This window comes from Paroedura picta, chromosome 12 (assembly GCF_049243985.1).
Source record: "Paroedura picta isolate Pp20150507F chromosome 12, Ppicta_v3.0, whole genome shotgun sequence".
Lineage (NCBI taxonomy): Eukaryota > Metazoa > Chordata > Lepidosauria > Squamata > Gekkonidae > Paroedura > Paroedura picta.
In genome coordinates, this window is record NC_135380.1 from 146,565 (window position 1) to 163,829 (window position 17,265).

The 17,265-nt window shown below is 52.4% G+C and overlaps 1 protein-coding gene across 2 annotated transcripts in view; it reads right to left on the minus strand.

Annotated features, from left to right (window-relative positions):
* Positions 1 to 17,265, minus strand: part of DSCAML1 (DS cell adhesion molecule like 1) — a 181,783-nt gene that overhangs the window by 36,126 nt on the left and 128,392 nt on the right. For both annotated transcript variants that reach the window (XM_077306938.1, XM_077306937.1), the window contains 7 exons: positions 10,555 to 10,754; positions 10,205 to 10,301; positions 9,165 to 9,293; positions 5,639 to 5,806; positions 5,297 to 5,367; positions 1,966 to 2,206; positions 529 to 675 (listed from right to left, as the gene is read on the minus strand). In XM_077306938.1, the coding sequence (XP_077163053.1) occupies positions 529 to 675; positions 1,966 to 2,206; positions 5,297 to 5,367; positions 5,639 to 5,806; positions 9,165 to 9,293; positions 10,205 to 10,301; positions 10,555 to 10,754 (1,053 nt within the window). The remainder of the gene's footprint in view (positions 1 to 528; positions 676 to 1,965; positions 2,207 to 5,296; positions 5,368 to 5,638; positions 5,807 to 9,164; positions 9,294 to 10,204; positions 10,302 to 10,554; positions 10,755 to 17,265) is intronic.

Sequence of the window (17,265 nt, forward strand, 5' to 3'; positions counted from 1 at the left end):
GACCTTGCCCCCTCGTAGCTTTGTCTATGCTGTGGACTCTTCAAGGGGGCAGCCCTGTCCCAACAGCAGGATTGTGGCCAGGAAGAGAGGGTATGCAGGCAGTCATCCTGGGGACACAGAGACCTTCTGAGATCCTTCAAGGATGGATGCTCCACCCCCTCCATCCCTTACACCCATCTACCTTGACATTGGGGGAGGGGACAAAGCAAAGCTTGGCCAATTGGCCAAGAGTCTCTGGAAAGAAGGGGCTGCCAAGCCAAAGAACAGCTTGACATAGGGAGTTCATACCACATAAGAGGCCAATGTGGGCTTGCACGGCCCACGGCCCAGGATACCCATCTAAGTCCACCCAAGGCAGAGCGACACATGCTGCCCTCAGCTGGGACAAAAGATTGCTGTGTGAATCTTGGGGCAACATTGTGACAGAAACAGTCAGAAAAACCCTCAAAAGAAAAGGAGACCCAACTGCCTCCCTCCTAGAGTGCAAAATGAGGCTAAGACCAGGAATCCAGACAAGGACCGACCCACCTCCATCCGCATAGAGAGACCAGAAGATGACACGGTATCCTTTCAAGACTCCATTGAGGGTGCTCCGTGGGGGCTCAGACCATGAGATGACGGCCACGTCAGAGGTGATAGACAAGGCCCTCACGTTTCCTGGGGGCTGGCTGGGCACTGCCAAAAGAAGCCTCTGTGAGGGAAAGCCACACGCCCTCAACAAGGCCTGAACACCCTGAACGCCTTCTGTCCCCCCACCCACAGCTGTTCCTGGGCCCTCATTACACAGTGGACAGTCAAGAGGCTGCAGGACCTGCAAGACCTGTGGCTCTCCCTAGTGGCTTCCAAGCCACAACAGTGGTGGCCATTTGGCCAGCTGGCCACATTGGAGCCTAAGTCAATCAGGTGCTGTTGTGATGTCCCAATAGCTCACTCCTGCAACTCTGACACTTCCTGAGAAACCCACTGTTGGATTGCTTGGAAGAAAGCGAAAGGAGAAGCATGGTGAGCATGGGGGATGGAGGTAATGAGATCCCACTACCCCCAAAGAGTGTGTGCTAATTTTTATGAGCATTTAAATGATGATGCATCATCCCGGCAATCCACTTTGAAAAGGGTTATTGTTTCATATTACTTAGGTGGAAAACTGTAAGCACTGTGCAATTAGGGGCCGGGTGCAATATACGAATAGAGAGTCCATTCAAACAAAATGAAGGCAATATAATTATGGGGAAGGCACTACTGTTAAAACAGGGACCTTTGAATACCCCAGGAGGAGTGCTAATCGAGCTGAAAACGCTCCTGTACTGACAGGCTAACGAGGGTCTTAATTAAGTATGAAAAACTGCTGAGCAAATGGAGGGAGAAATTTTATGTTTGTGTTTCCAAGGGCTCCAGTGCTGACCTGGCCTTTCTGGGGAACCTTGAGGGTGTGGGCAGGTGGGTGGACCAAGCCAAGGGGAAGCAGAGGCAGGTAGCCAGCAGCCAGCCAGGACTGCTCCTGGGATAGAAGCAGAGCAGAGAGTCCAGGCAGCAGCACGAGGTACCCTTCCACTACCTGGGAGGCAGCTGTGCCTTGGACCAGGAACACCATGAGGTGCCAAGGGTGGCAGTGATCCCTTTGTGATGGTCCAAAGCATCTAGTGGACGTGCAGAGCTTATTAGAGACTGCAACCAAGGCACCAGGCACCAACTCCAGCCTGGCAAAGGCTAAACTACAGGGATGATCACTGGTCACAGACATGGAGGTGATGCAAAGGTAATTGGAAATGTGGCTGGAAGCATCCATCTGACAGGATCTTCCGCAACAGTTTGTTTGGGATGGAGCAGAAACTTTGGGGAGTTGGCAGACTCTGGCCCAGCAGGAAGAGGCACCATGCTGCCAGCCCCCACCTTGGACATCTCAGGCCATCAGGGCTCAGCTGGTAGAGAAGAGGCACCTCCGAGGGCTCCCTACCATTCACTTACCATCCTCCAGGGTGGTAGCATTGATTTCACTGGATGAGGGGCCGGTGCCTGCCCGATTGAATGCCTGCACCACTACCCCGTATTGGGCAAACTTCTTCAGATTGTCCAGGGTGTAGACCTCACTGTCCCCGGTGGCCTTCATCTCCACAATGCTGTACTGACCGTTGCTCCCAGGGCTGTTTTCCCGATAGCCAATCTGGTAGCCACGGATCACCCCATTTTGGAGCTCCTTTTTGGGGGCCTGCAGAGATTTTTTTTAAAGAACAAAGAGCATTATGGATGCCTCCTCCTCCCCTTTGGCTCACTGGGAGCAGCATCAGCATCCTGACTGCCTCTGAACAAGGACTTGGAGGTCCATTGGCCACAGTCTCCACAAGTGCTGCTTGTACACCGCTGTACCAGCAGCAGCAGCAGCAGCAGCAGCAGCAGCAGTCCCGTGACCAGAGGGCTGGTGGCAGTGCCTGCAAGTGGCCCCTGGTGGGCTGGCTGGCTGCTCCCAGACAGGCTGTGGTCATTGTCTGGGGCCCACTGAGGCCCAGGGTGGGAGAGACCCCAGAAAAGGGCGCTCCAAGGATGTTACCAGTTTTGCCAAAAACACACTCAGCAGTCAAGCTCATCAGTGTGGGGGAGAGGCTGGGCCCAGGTTCAAATCCACACCTTGGGTCCGTCAAGCACTCTCAGCCTACCCCTGAGGATTGTGATGAGGATAAAACATAGAAGAGGAGAATGATACAAGACACTTGGGCTCCCCACTGGGGAGAAATGCAGAGCATAAGAGAATCACATATTGACATATGAACACTGATGATCAGGCAGCAGTGGATTGCCTTTCTGCCCCTAATGGCTCAACCAACCACGCAACAGGTTTGCAGGGTATTTTTGCACAACTGGGCTGCACCAAACATGGACATTGCTGAGGGCTACTTAGATGAACACCAAGTGATAGGCCTTTTAAAAAAAGCACCTCCATGTTTCTTTGTGATTTGCTTTGTAAAATTTGTGACCGATTTCACTGCCTATGTATGCTCTGACCTCCACCAGAAGCCATTTCTCACGTTTTTTAAAAATTAATTGTCAATTTCTCTATCGCAATCCAGCTTTCAGTTTTTTAAAACACTATTTTAAGCCTCTGGCCCTTTTGGTTGCAGGCTTCCCAGAAATGCCACCTGGGAATTGTGGAAAATGGTCTTTGTACGGTTATGGTGTGAGTGCTACCTATCCACAGCCAAGTCAAGCAACACAAGCCTGAACGAGCACTCCACATGTGACTGCATGTGTGAACCAATCCATCTGAACAACTGTGTGCTGAGCAGGACAGTGGCACAACTGGGAGGGGAGGGGCAACGGAAGTCAACTGGCCCAAAAGAGCAAACCCCTCTGCACAGAACATCTGGCAGGTCTGTGGAGGAGCAATCTATGGACAGGTCAACTGACGAACAAAATATCAGACTCTTTGTTCACAGCTGGCCAACAGGAAGTACACCTGATCTCCCTCCTGCCAGGGACTGCCCTGTCTGATATCATGGGCTTCAGCACCACAGCCCTCTGACCCAGCCCTGCCTTGTGAATGGATTGCATTTCCAGAAGAAACATATTATGGTCTGGTTTCTCTGAGGCTGCCCCTGGACACTGATCTCAAACACTGGTGAGAACATCAGAGCTCTCCTGTTGACCACTGGAGGGAGAGGCGGCAATTTATAATAGGTCAGGAGCTAGGAGCAGTCCTGGATGCACAGGGCTGACGAGGGCATGAAATCTCCCCCGGACTGCTGGCCTTAAAACTGCAGGAGGTGAAATTGAATCAATCCTAGCAATATTTCTTTGAAGCATTAAGAAATCAATAGGGCTGATTGCAAATTTACGTTACAAAGCTGAAGTGATCCATCTTGCCGAAAGAGTCTTAAAACACAGTGACTTATGCTTCAAGGGAATCTTGTTTTTCATTAATCTGTTTTTCATCCCTTAAGAAGTCGGGGTTGGGGGAGAGGCAGGAAGGATGAGAGGCCGGGGCTCTAAATTTACCGACTTGCTGTCTCATTCTGGCTCCTAACTTACTAATCTATTTTATTTTTCATTATACCGATACTGAAAAATAAATCAGGGTCTCCATTTCATTGGCCATCCCCCAGCCCTGCTTGTGTCTCAGCATCCGCACAATCTCTTCCCACTGCCTCTCTACCCACCCATGGATTCATTACACACACCCCAAGTCAAGGGACAGAGATCTGGCCTCAATGGTCAGAGACAGAGTCAAGCACTGGAATCCAGCTTGGGCCCAGAGCCAGGGCAATGGAGCAGGACAAGGGGCAGGTGGCCCTCCTGCCTCAGCCATCAAGCTCATGAGGTGAATGCTGCCAAGGGCCCTGGCAAGCACAAGGGTGACAAAAGACCGCCTGGAAGAGGGGTTCAACAGAAAGCCCCCAGGCCATTCCTGGAGCTCCTCCTGTCACTTGCCAACTGCCCACTGGTGGATTTTAGTATAGACACTGGGTTGTGAAGGTGATCTAGCTGCAGATACAAGTGAAGCATCTCCTCTCACACCAAAATGAGAGGCTACAACGTCCCCAAGTCCAACCCGTAGACACCAACACCAGTTTAGAAAAGAATTTGGCTACTGAAGAATGATGTGAGGACTATGGCGTGGCAGAATCAGGTGATGTCATTTCCTCTCTGCCAACAACATCCCCCCCCCAAATGATTTGGAAATAGAAAACATTCAAGATCACCTGCTTCCACCAAGTCATAAGTTATCGGTTCTCTTGGCATAATGGCCAAATTCTTCTCCAAGGCATTTCTTGTTTTAAAAAATAACAGTGCTGGGTAGGTGATGGTGCCAGGAGACGAAAATGCTGCAGAGTCTCTCCCTAAAGGGCCTCCTGGGGGCTTTGCTCTGGACCCATCATTTTCCTGCACATCAGGCAGTGGGAGCAGCTACATGGTGAAAGCCATTTTTACTGGGTGACTGATCCACCCCAGAAGGACATTACTGGCCTACCCAATAGGGCCTCCAAGCTCCTGGCCTGAGGAGAAAAGCTGGAGTGGCTGAATCTGGAGGGCTGATGAAGCCACCAGTGGGCCTGGCTCTTTCTGCAAAGTGGGTGAGCAGCACCTGCTGCTTGCAAGGGATACGATGCTCATTGACTAGGGTCTGGCAGACGTTTGCTAACTCAGTCACTTGGAAGTCCACCATAAGGGAGTTGGTGGACACCGAGGCTTCAGTTAAGCCTGTGGTTGGTTGCTTTTTTTAAAACAAGGAAACTTCTCTGAGGGATGCCATGGGTATAACTACCCCTGGGGGAGCGCAGCCTCCCCTCTGCTCCCAAGGACCCACCTTCCAAGTGACTTGGATGCTCTGGGAAGTCATTGGCTGCAGGGTGACATCCATCGGGGGCCCATCGGGAGCTGCAAAAGGAGAGGATGCATATATATAAATATAAAATGGCATTGTTGCCTGTATACTTTATTTAAACTGATTTCATGTTTGGTGTCCACCACCTTGGGGACCTTATTTGGTGGGAAGGTGACACTGAAACTTCTTCACTCTTCAGCCCCCCTGGCTGTCCCTTTTACCCAGGGGCCGTGTTCCCTAAACAAGTGCTTGGGGTGGGGGATCCTGGGAGAAGCCACACTGGTGTGTGTTGGGGCTTTGGCCGAGCAGGGCCTGGGGCAGCACCTGCTTCCTCGGTGCTGATGGTAAGCTCCTTGCTGGGCTCGCTGCGGCCAATCTTGTTGAAGGAATACATGCGGATGCTGTAGACGGAGGCCGGGTGGAGATCAACAATGTTGGCCTGGTTGATGGTGGGGGAGATGTTGCGCGTGGATTGCTTGAAGTCCCAGGAATCTGGAAGGGGGAGAGAGCAAGGAAGTGTGTGCTGCTCATCCTCTACTCCCAGATGGGAGAGATACCAACCGATGCCTTGCAAGTGCACAAAGAGTGCCATGGGTGGCTTGGGAGAAATAATTCTGCTTCCCAAGAATAAGCAGAGTCTGGGGAAGACTCATGGGGCACAAGGCAGCTGAAGAACTTCCTGCACAGCTCATCATTAATTCCTATGAAAAGAGAGGATTGGTTGGCAGACACTGAAGAAGCCATCTTCTCTAGGTACAGGAGCTCTGGGTCCTCTGCCCAGGCCAGAGGCACCAAGGGGTTTGAAGGGCATGGGGACCAGCCAGAACAGAAACTGCTGGGCACAGAGAAGAAGTTGGGACGGACAAGCCAGGAGCAGCCAGAGGACTCAGCGCAGGCTGTGACCAGGCCAGGCAGAAGCCAGGGAAAGCAGTCTGCTCCTCCAAGGGCCAGGTGGGGCCTTTGAGACTCTGAACTTTGCTATGGTTTTATTAGTAGTGGCAAATGTATAAACATCCCAGAGATTACAGAGTGGGATGCTCAGCCATACACACAGCTTATAAGACATACATGAAACTATGCAGTCTGTATCTGGTCATAAATATCATTGACATCAAAAATGTCTGGTTTCAGGGGGGATGGCTGGGTTAGCTGAAGCAGCAGAATAACGTTCGAATCCAGGGGCAGCTTGGAGACAGACAAAGTTTCATTCTGGGGACCTGCTTTTGTGTGCGTATGCACTTCTCCCGGTTCTCAGTGCAGAGTGAAAACCAGCCCAGCATCGTGTTCCAAGCTGTGGCCAACCCAGGTGTGTCTGGAAAGAGGCAACTAAGACCACGCATGCACACACACCTCCCATCGCCACTGGCATTTAGAAGCCAAGGCCTTCCCCTGATGCTGCCTCCTGACTCTGCGATTCAGAAAGCTGTCTGTGCCTGTGGCCATTCCAACCTCCACTGGCAGGAAAGTCCACATTTCAATCACTTGCTGTGTGAAGAAGCACTTCCTTTTTTCTGTCCTGAATCTATGCTCATCAGTTTCATTGGATGCCCATGACTCCCTTTGGGGAGGAGGGGGAGAGAAAAATACCTCTTTGTCAACCCTCTCCACCCCATGCATAATTATGCCCCCTGTTAGTCATCTATGTCTGAACCTAAAGTGTCTCAGATTCCCACTTGGGGAGATGCTTCAACCCTCTCATCCTTTTGGTTGCTGTCTTCTGCTCTTCTCTGCAGGGTCACTTTGAGATGCAGCATCCACAGTTGTACCCAGCAGAAAAGAGCAGGAGCCCAGTAACACCTTCAGAGACTGAAGAAGTGATCAATGACTCGCAGAAGCTCCCCCCCTGCCCCAAATTTTGTTAGGCTTTAAGGTGCTACAAGACTCTTGCTCTTTTCTGCTGCTACAGACAGATTAACATGACTACCCATCTAGAACTGCACACAGTATTCCAACTGAGGCCACCCTACAGATCTATACAGAGGCATTGAAACATGGGCCATATTATTTCCAATCCCTTTCCTAATGATTCCTCAGTGTTTGCCTTCTTCACCACTGAAGCACATAAGGTTGATACTTTCATTGAGCTCTCCAATATGACTCCGGGGGGCCCACTCTTGAAGCTGTGAGTTTTTGTTGCCATGTGCCACAGTAAGCTCCTAACACTTACCGATACTGAATGGCACTGATGGCTTTCAGAGGGAATTAGGCTTATCTGTGGAGGAGGAGGCCCATCAGTGGCTACTCGCCATGGTGAGTAAAGGAGCCCCTCATCTACAGTGGTAGCCTGGAGCGTGACCCCCCCAGTACCAGAGGCCTTGGTTTTCTGAGTTCTCCAGGACCACTCTGGGAAACTGCAACGAGCAACAGGGCACCAGAATAGATTGGCTACAGGCCTGATCCTGTAGGGCTCTTCTTATGCTTGCCCTTTCAGTACCTTCTGAGGGCCTGTTCTGAGACAACAGGAACTGAACGCTATCCCGAGACAGGCGATACCAGGGACCTGGGAACACCTTTTCTTGATGCTGCTCTACACGGACCTGATATTGTATCAAGTGATTCATGAATGCCCTCTCCCATCAGTTCCTGCCAACAGTGAATATGTGGGGTGTGCATTTTTTACCCAGGGAACATCACTTCACAATTGCTTGCATTGACTTTTATTTGCCACATTGCTGCCCATTCGCCCACCCAGACTGGAGGGATCCCCTTCACAGTTTTTCATGGGTCTCTCCACTCAGTGTTATATGCAAACATGGCTACTTCCCTGCTCCACCCTGATTCCTGATCCTTTGTGAGCCAATGGAATGGCTCCAGGCCCCGTGCAGATCTCTGTGAAATCCCACCACAAGAGCTAGGCACTGTTTCTAACCCCTGCTTCCTTGAGCAAGGTTCAAGCCCAGGGGCATCTTAGAGACCAGTAAGCTCTTGAGTTTCCAAATTCCCTTCATCAAATGCTCTTGGACAGAAGACTGAAATGTAGGCCTTGGCCATGAGATGGAGGATGTTTACTCTGACTGGGGCATCATCCTGCAGTTTCCAGGACTCCTGGGGTACAAGGGCCCAGTAGGGCGTGCTGGTTGCCTCCACTGAGTGACAAAACAACCAGCAGGGGCTGATTAGATTTCTAATCCCAGTGGGGAAATGTGATGGTGCTTTTAGTTTCAGCACAGAAAACTCAGAAAAGGGGTTGTGACTCAGTGCTGTGCATCCTAGGTTCCATCCCAAGCATCTCTGCTTGCAAAGCCTAGTTTGAGGCCTCCTTCCAGGACTCCATGGACATGCCATCGATCAGGGCCCTGAACCAATTTCTTGCCAACCAGCTATGAATCTACCTCACCTTACTGGCCTCTTTTTCACCAGTATGCTCCAGATATTGTCATGGGAGATTTCCTCACAAGCTTTGCTGATAGACTTACAGCTATGCTGTCCCCCTCAGGATTCCCGCTAGGAGCCTGATCTCAACTGGGGCTGTGGGGATCTAGTCTAGGAAAGCTTCTGCAGGAGTAAAAACATGCTACCAGACTTCCATTTGCTTTTTCTGCCACAGGCTCTGGAGTCTGTCACAGTGCTATGCCCCAGAGAGTCCCCAGTTCAAATCAAACCTCATTCATCAAGCACACCTCTCCTTCTAAGCCCCTAGTCTTTCCTCCCTGCAAGGCAGGGATGATAATAAAATCCTTGCAGAGCTCTTTTGTGAAGCACTTTGAAGTGCCTTGGGTGCCTGGCAAGCGCCGTTCTCCTTACGCTGCTGCCCCTGGAGAAACTTCCTCAGCCAGCCTGGCCACAGGAAGAGGCAGCCCCTTGCTGAAGTCCCACCCCTCCCCCTCCCCGCAGGTTCCGCCCAACTCACCAGACTTGTTCTTGTACTCAATGTCAAAGCCTGTGATGATGCTGTTGCCATCAAAGCGCTGTGTCCACCGTAGATTCATGCTGCGGGCCTTCACTTCCCGGATCTCCAGCTCCGGAGGGTCTGGGGGCTCTGGCACAGGGAGCAGGAAGTCAGGCAGGGGAGTTCCAGCCACACCACCCCTCCTGGGCCTGCTCCTGGGTGCACAGCATAGCACACGAAACACCGTGGAAGATGGTGGCCTGGCTAGAGTACTGTGGGAAGAAGGCAACCCCCTCCCCCTTGTCTGGCAGGGCACCAACTTTTGTGGGCCCTCAAGGAGACAAGGATAAATCAGCCCTGCATAGAGCAAAATGGCCCAGACAAATGGAGGCCCTCTTGGTCAGACCTGGAAGACTGGCCAGATGAAGAGGGGCAGGAGCATGAGGGAGGTACCCAGTGGGGGGAGGCGGGGCTGTCTTTCAGGAACAGGAATAATCATAAAGTGCTTCTAACTATGCGGCGAGTAGGATGATGCTACTGGGCATTCAAAGCAGCATTAAAAACAAGATCCATTCACAGAAGCTCTATGAATGGCTACTGGTCCCAAGAGTCTGGAATGGAACCTCCATAGGAAGAGGCAGCAACCTGCTATGTACTGGATCACAGGGTGAGTGGGCTGGCAGGCAACAGGGGACAGCAGCCATCAGAGACCTTTCCTGTTTTCAAGCTTCTCCTGGTCACAGACAGGAAACCAAATGCGGGTCTGGACAGGCCTTCTGCCTGGCCCAGAAGGGAAATTCTCATGGTGTCCATGCAGGAGTGAGCTGTGTCCAGATGTCTCTTTGAACTGGACAGCAGGAAACCACCTGTCCCGTGCTGCTTGTGTTTGCTGTCTTTCAAGTTCTCATTTGTGAGGAAAGTGAATGATAAGCTTGACTGGGCAGCCACTGCTGCCATTTCCCCACTGATGCTCTTTGTAAAGCTGTCAGAAGAGCCACCTGCAACACCCACACCTCACCCTCAAAGGCTGAGTGGAACATCCAGCCGCTAGAGATTAGTACCTTGGACTGTGAGCTGGATGAGACCTCTGTCTTCCCCGTAAGAGTTGATAGCATGGCACGAGAAGAAAACAGAATCCCCGCGGTCAGCCGGCTTGAGCTATAAAGAAGATACCGTGTGCTTTGCAGGAGAAGCCTTACAACTTTTCTAAGTCCAAGGCAATAAAGCTGAGTCCCCTCTCTCCGCCGCATCCTGGCTGCTCCCACACATACAAATGGAGACCACACTCAATAGAGGCAGTCCTACTTCTTTCTCCTATGGCCAAGCAAGGCCTGGGTGGGCCTTGCATGAAGTTGGTGGCCGAGTGCTGACACGAGGGCGCCAATAGGCAGCCCCCTCCCTCTCCACTCACCTTCAGCGTGGAGATGACCTCGTCCCCATTGTCCTTGGTGGTGATGGTGTAACGGACATTCCGGTCTGGGTCAATCACTGTGTCCCCTTTCTCCCAGCGGATGATGATGGGACGCTCACCTCGGGCCGTGCAGTTCAGCTCCTTGGCTTGCCCCTTGATGGCGATGGTGGTGTTGGGGTGAGAGGTGACCATGGCGGGGACTGTTGAGGAAGAAGCAGCACAGAAGAAGTCGATGGGCACGGAGCGAGGACAAGGGAGAGCCTGGCATGGACATCTGTCAGCAGATGAGAACGAGGCATGCAGGAATGAGCCCTCTCATCCCCTGGAGGAAGCAGGCCTTCCCTCAGGGAGACTGTTCCGGGGGGCGGGGCATAGGATGTTGCAGGGGCCTCAGGAGTAGTCTCTCTTTTCCTGGTGGGAGCTGATGGGCTGAGGGCCTCTGATTGGCAGGGAACTCTTGGCTGGGCCATAAGGTCAGAGAGGCCACATGAGGCTCCCCTTCATTGGGCATGCTGGAAAAGCAGCTGCATCCCAGTGGGTTTTCATGAATCAAGGCAGAAAGAAGGATGGGCACTAGACAAATGGCCCACATGCCCAGTCTGTCCACTTCTGGCCAAGGTCTCAAGCTTTTGACAAGGTTCCCCATGATGTTCTGATGGATAAATTGAAGGACTGCAATCTGGATTTTCAGATAGTTAGGTGGATAAGGGAACTGGTTAGAGAACCGCACTCAAAGAGTTGTTGTCAATGGTGTTTCATCAGACTGGAGGGAGGTGAGTAGTGTGGTACCTCAGGGCTCGGTGCTCGGTCCGGTACTTTTTAACATATTTATTAATGATCTAGATGAGGGGGTGGAGGGACTACTCATCAAGTTTGCAGATGACACCAAATTGGGAGGACTGGCAAATACTCCGGAAGATAGAGACAGAGTTCAACAAGATCTGAACACAATGAAAAAATGGGCAAATGAGAACAAGATGCAATTTAATAAAGATAAGTGTAAAGTTCTGCATCTGGGTCAGAAAAATGAAAAGCATGCCTACTGGATGGGGGATACGCTTCTAGGTAACACTGTGTGTGAACGAAACCTTGGGGTACTTGTGGATTGTAAACTAAACATGAGCAGGCAGTGTGATGCAGCGGTAAAAAAGGTGAATGCCATTTTGGGCTGTATCGACAGGGACATCACATCAAAATCACAAGATGTCATAGTCCCATTGTATACGGCACAAGTCAGACCACACCTGGAGAACTGTGTGCAGTTCTGGAGGCCTCACTTCAAGAAGGACGTAGATAAAATTGAAAGAGTACAGAGGAGAGCGACGAAGATGAACTGGGGCCAAGGGACCAAGCCCTACGAAGATAGGTTGGGGGACTTGGGAATGTTCAGCATGGAGAAAAGGAGGTTGAGAGGGACATGATAGCCCTCTTTAAGTATTTGAAAGGTTGTCACTTGGAGGCAGGCAGGATGCTGTTCCCATTGGCTGCAGAGGACAGTACACGCAGTAATGGGTTTAAACTACAAGTACAACGATATAGGCTAGATATCAGGAAAAAATTTTTTCACAGTCAGAGTAGTTCAGCAGTGGAATAGGATGCCTAAGGAGGTGGCGAGCTCCCCCTCACTGGCAGTCTCCAAGCAAAGGTTGGATACACACTTTTCTTGGATGCTTTAGGATGCTTAGAGCTGATCCTGCGTTGAGCTAGGTTGGACTAGATGGCCTGTATGGCCCCTTCCAACTCTGTGATTCTATGATTCTATGATATTCTTATCTGCTCTGCAGTCTACTGACTGACAGTGCCAGGTACTTTCTGCCTGGGGAGTCATGCAATATCTCCAGCTGAAGAGACCAGTGCTATCCCAGCATTCCCTCAGGCCATTCTGGCTCCCCAGGCCAGTCTCTCTCCCAAATGGCTAGGGTTAAATCCCTGCAATGGTCAAAATTAGGCTTAAACCTTGGCTAGAGCCTCCAAATCTCTGTCCTGCTTCTGGCTCCATTGCATATGCACGCAACGTGAAAGCTCCTGTAAATGCAAATCACTTATTTTCTGCTGTAATATGCCAAGAGTGCCAAGAATGCATCTGCCGATTGCCTCCAGACACCTGCAAATGCTTTTCTATGACTTCAGTCTAATATATTCCCAGGCTGGAGCACAAGGGACACAGCAGACATGAGGGAGAAGGAGAAATGCATGTTCACATGTGTGTGTGCATGTGGGTGTTCCAGTCACTGCTTTGCACATAGCAGACCTACAAGTTCTAACCCAATGCGTTGGCGGCGGTGGCAGCAGCACTGGGCATTGCAGTCAGAAGTGGAGACATTTCCTTGTACTCTACGGCTTGCATCATAAAATAATGAGGCAGATAAATTTTATAAGGCATAGTATTACACCTGGATATACAATAAAAGGTGAAAGACAAATAACCAGGCAGAGGTTATAAGGGGAAAAAAGCCACAGCTTGAGAGACAGGGCTGGATGAATTATTGACTACAATGTTACACTTGCAAGGCTGTGCCAGGGCCGATTTTTCCATCAGAGATTTGCTTAATCCACTCAGAGGAACCTGGGCTGAATATAGAGGCCGCAGGCAGTCAGGCCTGGCATTGCAGATGCAGGAAGTTCAGCAGCAGCCCCCCCCCCCCCGGGATGGGGAGGGAAGGAGGCTCCCCAGCCAGCTCTGCCCCCCATGCCTGGCCGGGCTATCTGCCTGTGCTTCACCTGGACAATGGTTAAGAAGGCCCCACTGTCAGCCAGCCTAGCCTGAGAGCTGCCAGGTCCAGAGACCTTTGGCAGAGGGGAAGGCTTTTCTGATATGAGAGAGAGAGAGAGAGGTGACCCATCTAGGCATCCTGAGCTAGGGAGTCCAACGGGGAGCAGCTGCAGTCCACTCAGCCTGGGACAGCAGAGAAGGAGTGGGGGAGAAAGGTCAAGGTGTGACTGGTTCAGAGGGAGGGTCTACCCATGCAAATAAATACACAGAAGCCCACCAAAGCAACCAAAGCAGATGGGTCAGAGCCAAATGGATGTGGTTGTATGCATAGTGACAACGCGGGGTCAGTGGTCTGAGTTTGGATCTGGATACCAAAGTAGCACAAGGCTTCTCAAGTAGCATTTTGGACTGGGAGCTGTCCCAGGCCTAAGCACTTTGCAGGGACCCCAGCCATCCCCTGAATGAGAATCTCAAAACACAAAGAGAAGAAGCAATGGGGGGGGGTGAGCCCAGGGGGATGAAAACCTACTTTTAACCCGGACTGAACCAGGGCAGGCTGACCAGGGCAGGCAAGCCCTCTTCCTTACAGGGGGATGCTGGCAGAGCATGGAAAGATGGTGCCAGGACCACACTTCTGGCAAGCAGCAATGCCAGCGGGCCTCAACTAAATGAAATCAAGGCTCCGCTCAAGACTGGGGATCCCAGAGGTTCCCTTGCCCAAGGTCCAGTGGAGCCCTGCAGCGTCCCATTGCATGCTGCTTGGTCACACCCCCCCCCCCCACATGATTCTGCCCACTGTCCTAGACTTGGCCCCTCCCTCAAGGCTATCATCTTCTGCCTCCTGTTTGAGTAAGAAGCATCACCCCGCCCAGAGTTTGTCAGTGTGAGGGGGGAGGGGTTCCTATTCCACACCCTGTCCACATGGCTGCACCAAACCTCCCACTGGCCACAGTGTCCCAGCCTGGCAAAGCTGCTTCGTGCTCCAGTTCTGGCCCACTCGGCAACACAGCCCAATGGCCAAGCCCCATCCTCATGGTATGAGCAGGCGCTCTGACTTGGCAGCTGGGTGGGAGGTGCCCAGGTATGACTGCTGCCCTCTCAAACCAGTGGTGAGTGAGGCTGGGGGGCAGGAGGGATTAGAAAATGCAAGGCATATGCAAACAGTGCAGTAATAGATGGTAATGACTCTCCACAAAGGCAACACACAGTGTTCTAATGGGGCGCAAGAGGGTTTAATGAGCTGCAGCGCCTCTGTTTTCCATGGCAATATAATTCAATTAGCAGTTCGGGAGGGCCAGGCTTTCTGCTGACTCCCATCTGTGGGCTGCGGACACACCTGGGAGTTTACCGGGCAGCTGGCTGTGCTACACCTACAGTCCCCCACCCCACCCTGCATGAAGGAGGGCATGGAGCATACCCTGAGAGGCACTGAGGACTGAGGAGGGAGGCAGGAATAGGCCTGCCCCATCCCCTGGCCAGAAGCAAGAACAGCAAACCTCAGACAATGCAAAGGACTGCAGCTTCCCCAAAAGCTAGAGCACGGCTGCATGTCATGAGAGAGGGAGAGAGAGAGAAGGCAGAGGAGGAGACACAGAGGCAGGGAACAGGAGGCAAGAGGGAGGAAGGAATCTGGGAATGGGGTGGGCATGGCCAAGCGAGTGTCCAGGCAATGAAGACAAACATCAGCAGAAGCCTCTCAGCCATGCTTGGCAGAAGATGCTGCTGGGGACCCCGGAGAACAGACCCGCCATGGGTGCTTTCCTGAACAGCCTGGGGTGGTCCTTGCTTTGCTTGGGGAGGTGGGGGGAGCCAGGAGGGATGCCTGCCTGCAGCTCCTTCAGTCCTTGGGGTGGCAGTGGCAGCAGCTCCCCATGCAGGCAGCTGTGACAGACCACCAGGAAGGAGAGATTGCACCAGCTGCGGGGAGGGAGGGAGGGAGGGGTGCTCCTTTCATGCCTGGATGTTAAGATGTGTTAGCCAGCCCTGCGCTTCCCTCCCATGGCCAGCCCTCCTCCTCCTCCTCCTCCTTGGTGTAGTGGCTAGGAGTGTGGACTTCTAATCTGCGGAGCCAGGTTTGATTCCAAGCTCCCCCACAGGCAGCCAGCTGGGTGATCTTGGACTTGCCACAGCAGTAATACCAGGGCTCTCTCAGCCTCCCCTCCCTCACAGGGTGTCTGTTGTGGGCAGAGGAAAGGGAAGGCGATTAGAAGCCATATCAGGGCTCCCTCAGCCTCACCTCCCTCACAAGGTGTCTGTTGTGGGGAGAGGAAAAGGAAGGGGATTGGAAGCTGCTTTGAGACTCCTTCAGGTAGAGAAAAAGCAGCATATAAGAACCAACTCTTCTTCTTCGTCCTCTCAAGCCCCAACATAGCCCCCTCCTGCCTTCACCAGCAGTGGGCCTAAGGACCAGGATCTCCCAAACAATGCCTCCGGTGGGGGTGATTAGCCCAGGGCCTCCTGGAAAGGGGCTACCAACTGGGAAGCAGGCGGCTGTGGGGGCATGGGTGTAATAATGTCATTGCTTCAGCGTGCTTCTGTCCCTCTCAGCTGCCTTTGCTGCTTTCCACCCTAACAAATCTCTGGCAGAGACCCATCTTGGTCATCATCTCCTCCCCAGCTATTTGAATTGCACCTTTGCCTCCTGATAGACATGCCAGGGTCTTCCTGCAAAACATGAGGCAGGGGATTGGCAAGTGAGACCTCCAAGGATCAAGGGCTGGGGCACCCCTGGAGTGGCTTTCTCTTGAGAAGAGCCGAGCATGAGGACTCAAGTGAGGAGCTCGGGGGAGGGGGGGGGCTCTGGTGAGAGGGGCTGGGCCTGCCCTTCCCTAAACCAGAGCACTGCTCTGTCCCCAAGCGGACCCCAAGCTCTCCCCCCTTTCTTGGACGGTGTTAACACCAGGCAGACAAGATGGTGATCCCGTTTGGTGGGTTGTGATAAATCTGCAAAGGAGATCGTCACAACTCTGGGTATTCTTCAGAATTGAGCACAGCTGAGAGCTGAGCCAGCCCTGGAGCTGCAGAAAACTGGAAATGGCCGCAGAGGGTGGCAGCACCGGTGTGCGTGTGCATGTGGGGTTCTGAAGTGCTGGCTCAATGATGTTAATTTGATTGCACCCATTTCAGCTTCTTGTCTACACTGATTAACTGCATTTCACCTGAAGTATGACATTAATCCAAGTTGCCTGGAAGCAATCACACCGGCCAGGCCTCCCTCCCCAGCCCCACATCTGCTGTCCAGGGAGGGAGGAGGCACAGGGGGCTGTGGTGGCAGGTCCAGTTCCCCAGCCACCCTGATAAAAGCTGCCTGCGACAGGAGGTGGGAGAATCCAGGCAAGCCCCCTGACACCCTGGGCAAGGTCCATCTCCACCAGACCACACCATCACTCCTCTTTCCAAGATGCTGGACCACAAGCCCACAGCAGACTCCTGTCTGGCCTCTGGGTGGAACCTAGATCCCTCCCCTTCCTTCTTGGGAAGTTCATCAGCAGAGGCTGATAGAAACGCTGGTTCTGTGAACTTAGGCAGATGGGGAGTGGGTGGGCAGGAGGGATGGTGTCAGTGCTTGGCTCTTGTGTCCCTTTCGTGCATGCCCAGGGAAAAGCCAATCGCCACTTTGGGGTCAGGAGGCAAATTTCCTCCAGGCCATACTGGCCAGGGATTCTGGATTTCTTCTGGAGGGAGGGGTATCATCTAGGCATGGAGATGAGGTCATTTTGGATGGGCAGGTAGTTGTGAATTCCCTCGTTCTGCAGGGGGTCGATAACCTTGGAGGTCCCTTCCAACTCTATGATTCTATGGACTGGAGCCAGAATATCCACATCTCTATAAGCCACAGGACTTCTTGTTGCCTAGGTGATGTCCTGCTGCAAGAAAAAACGTGGGGATAGGGACTTGTGGGGGTTACTCCCATCCCTGCACCTCAGAAGCCAATTGAGTCAGAACCAACACACTCCAGCATCTCTTTTGGGCATGGCCTCTCAGAGCTCCAAGGCTCC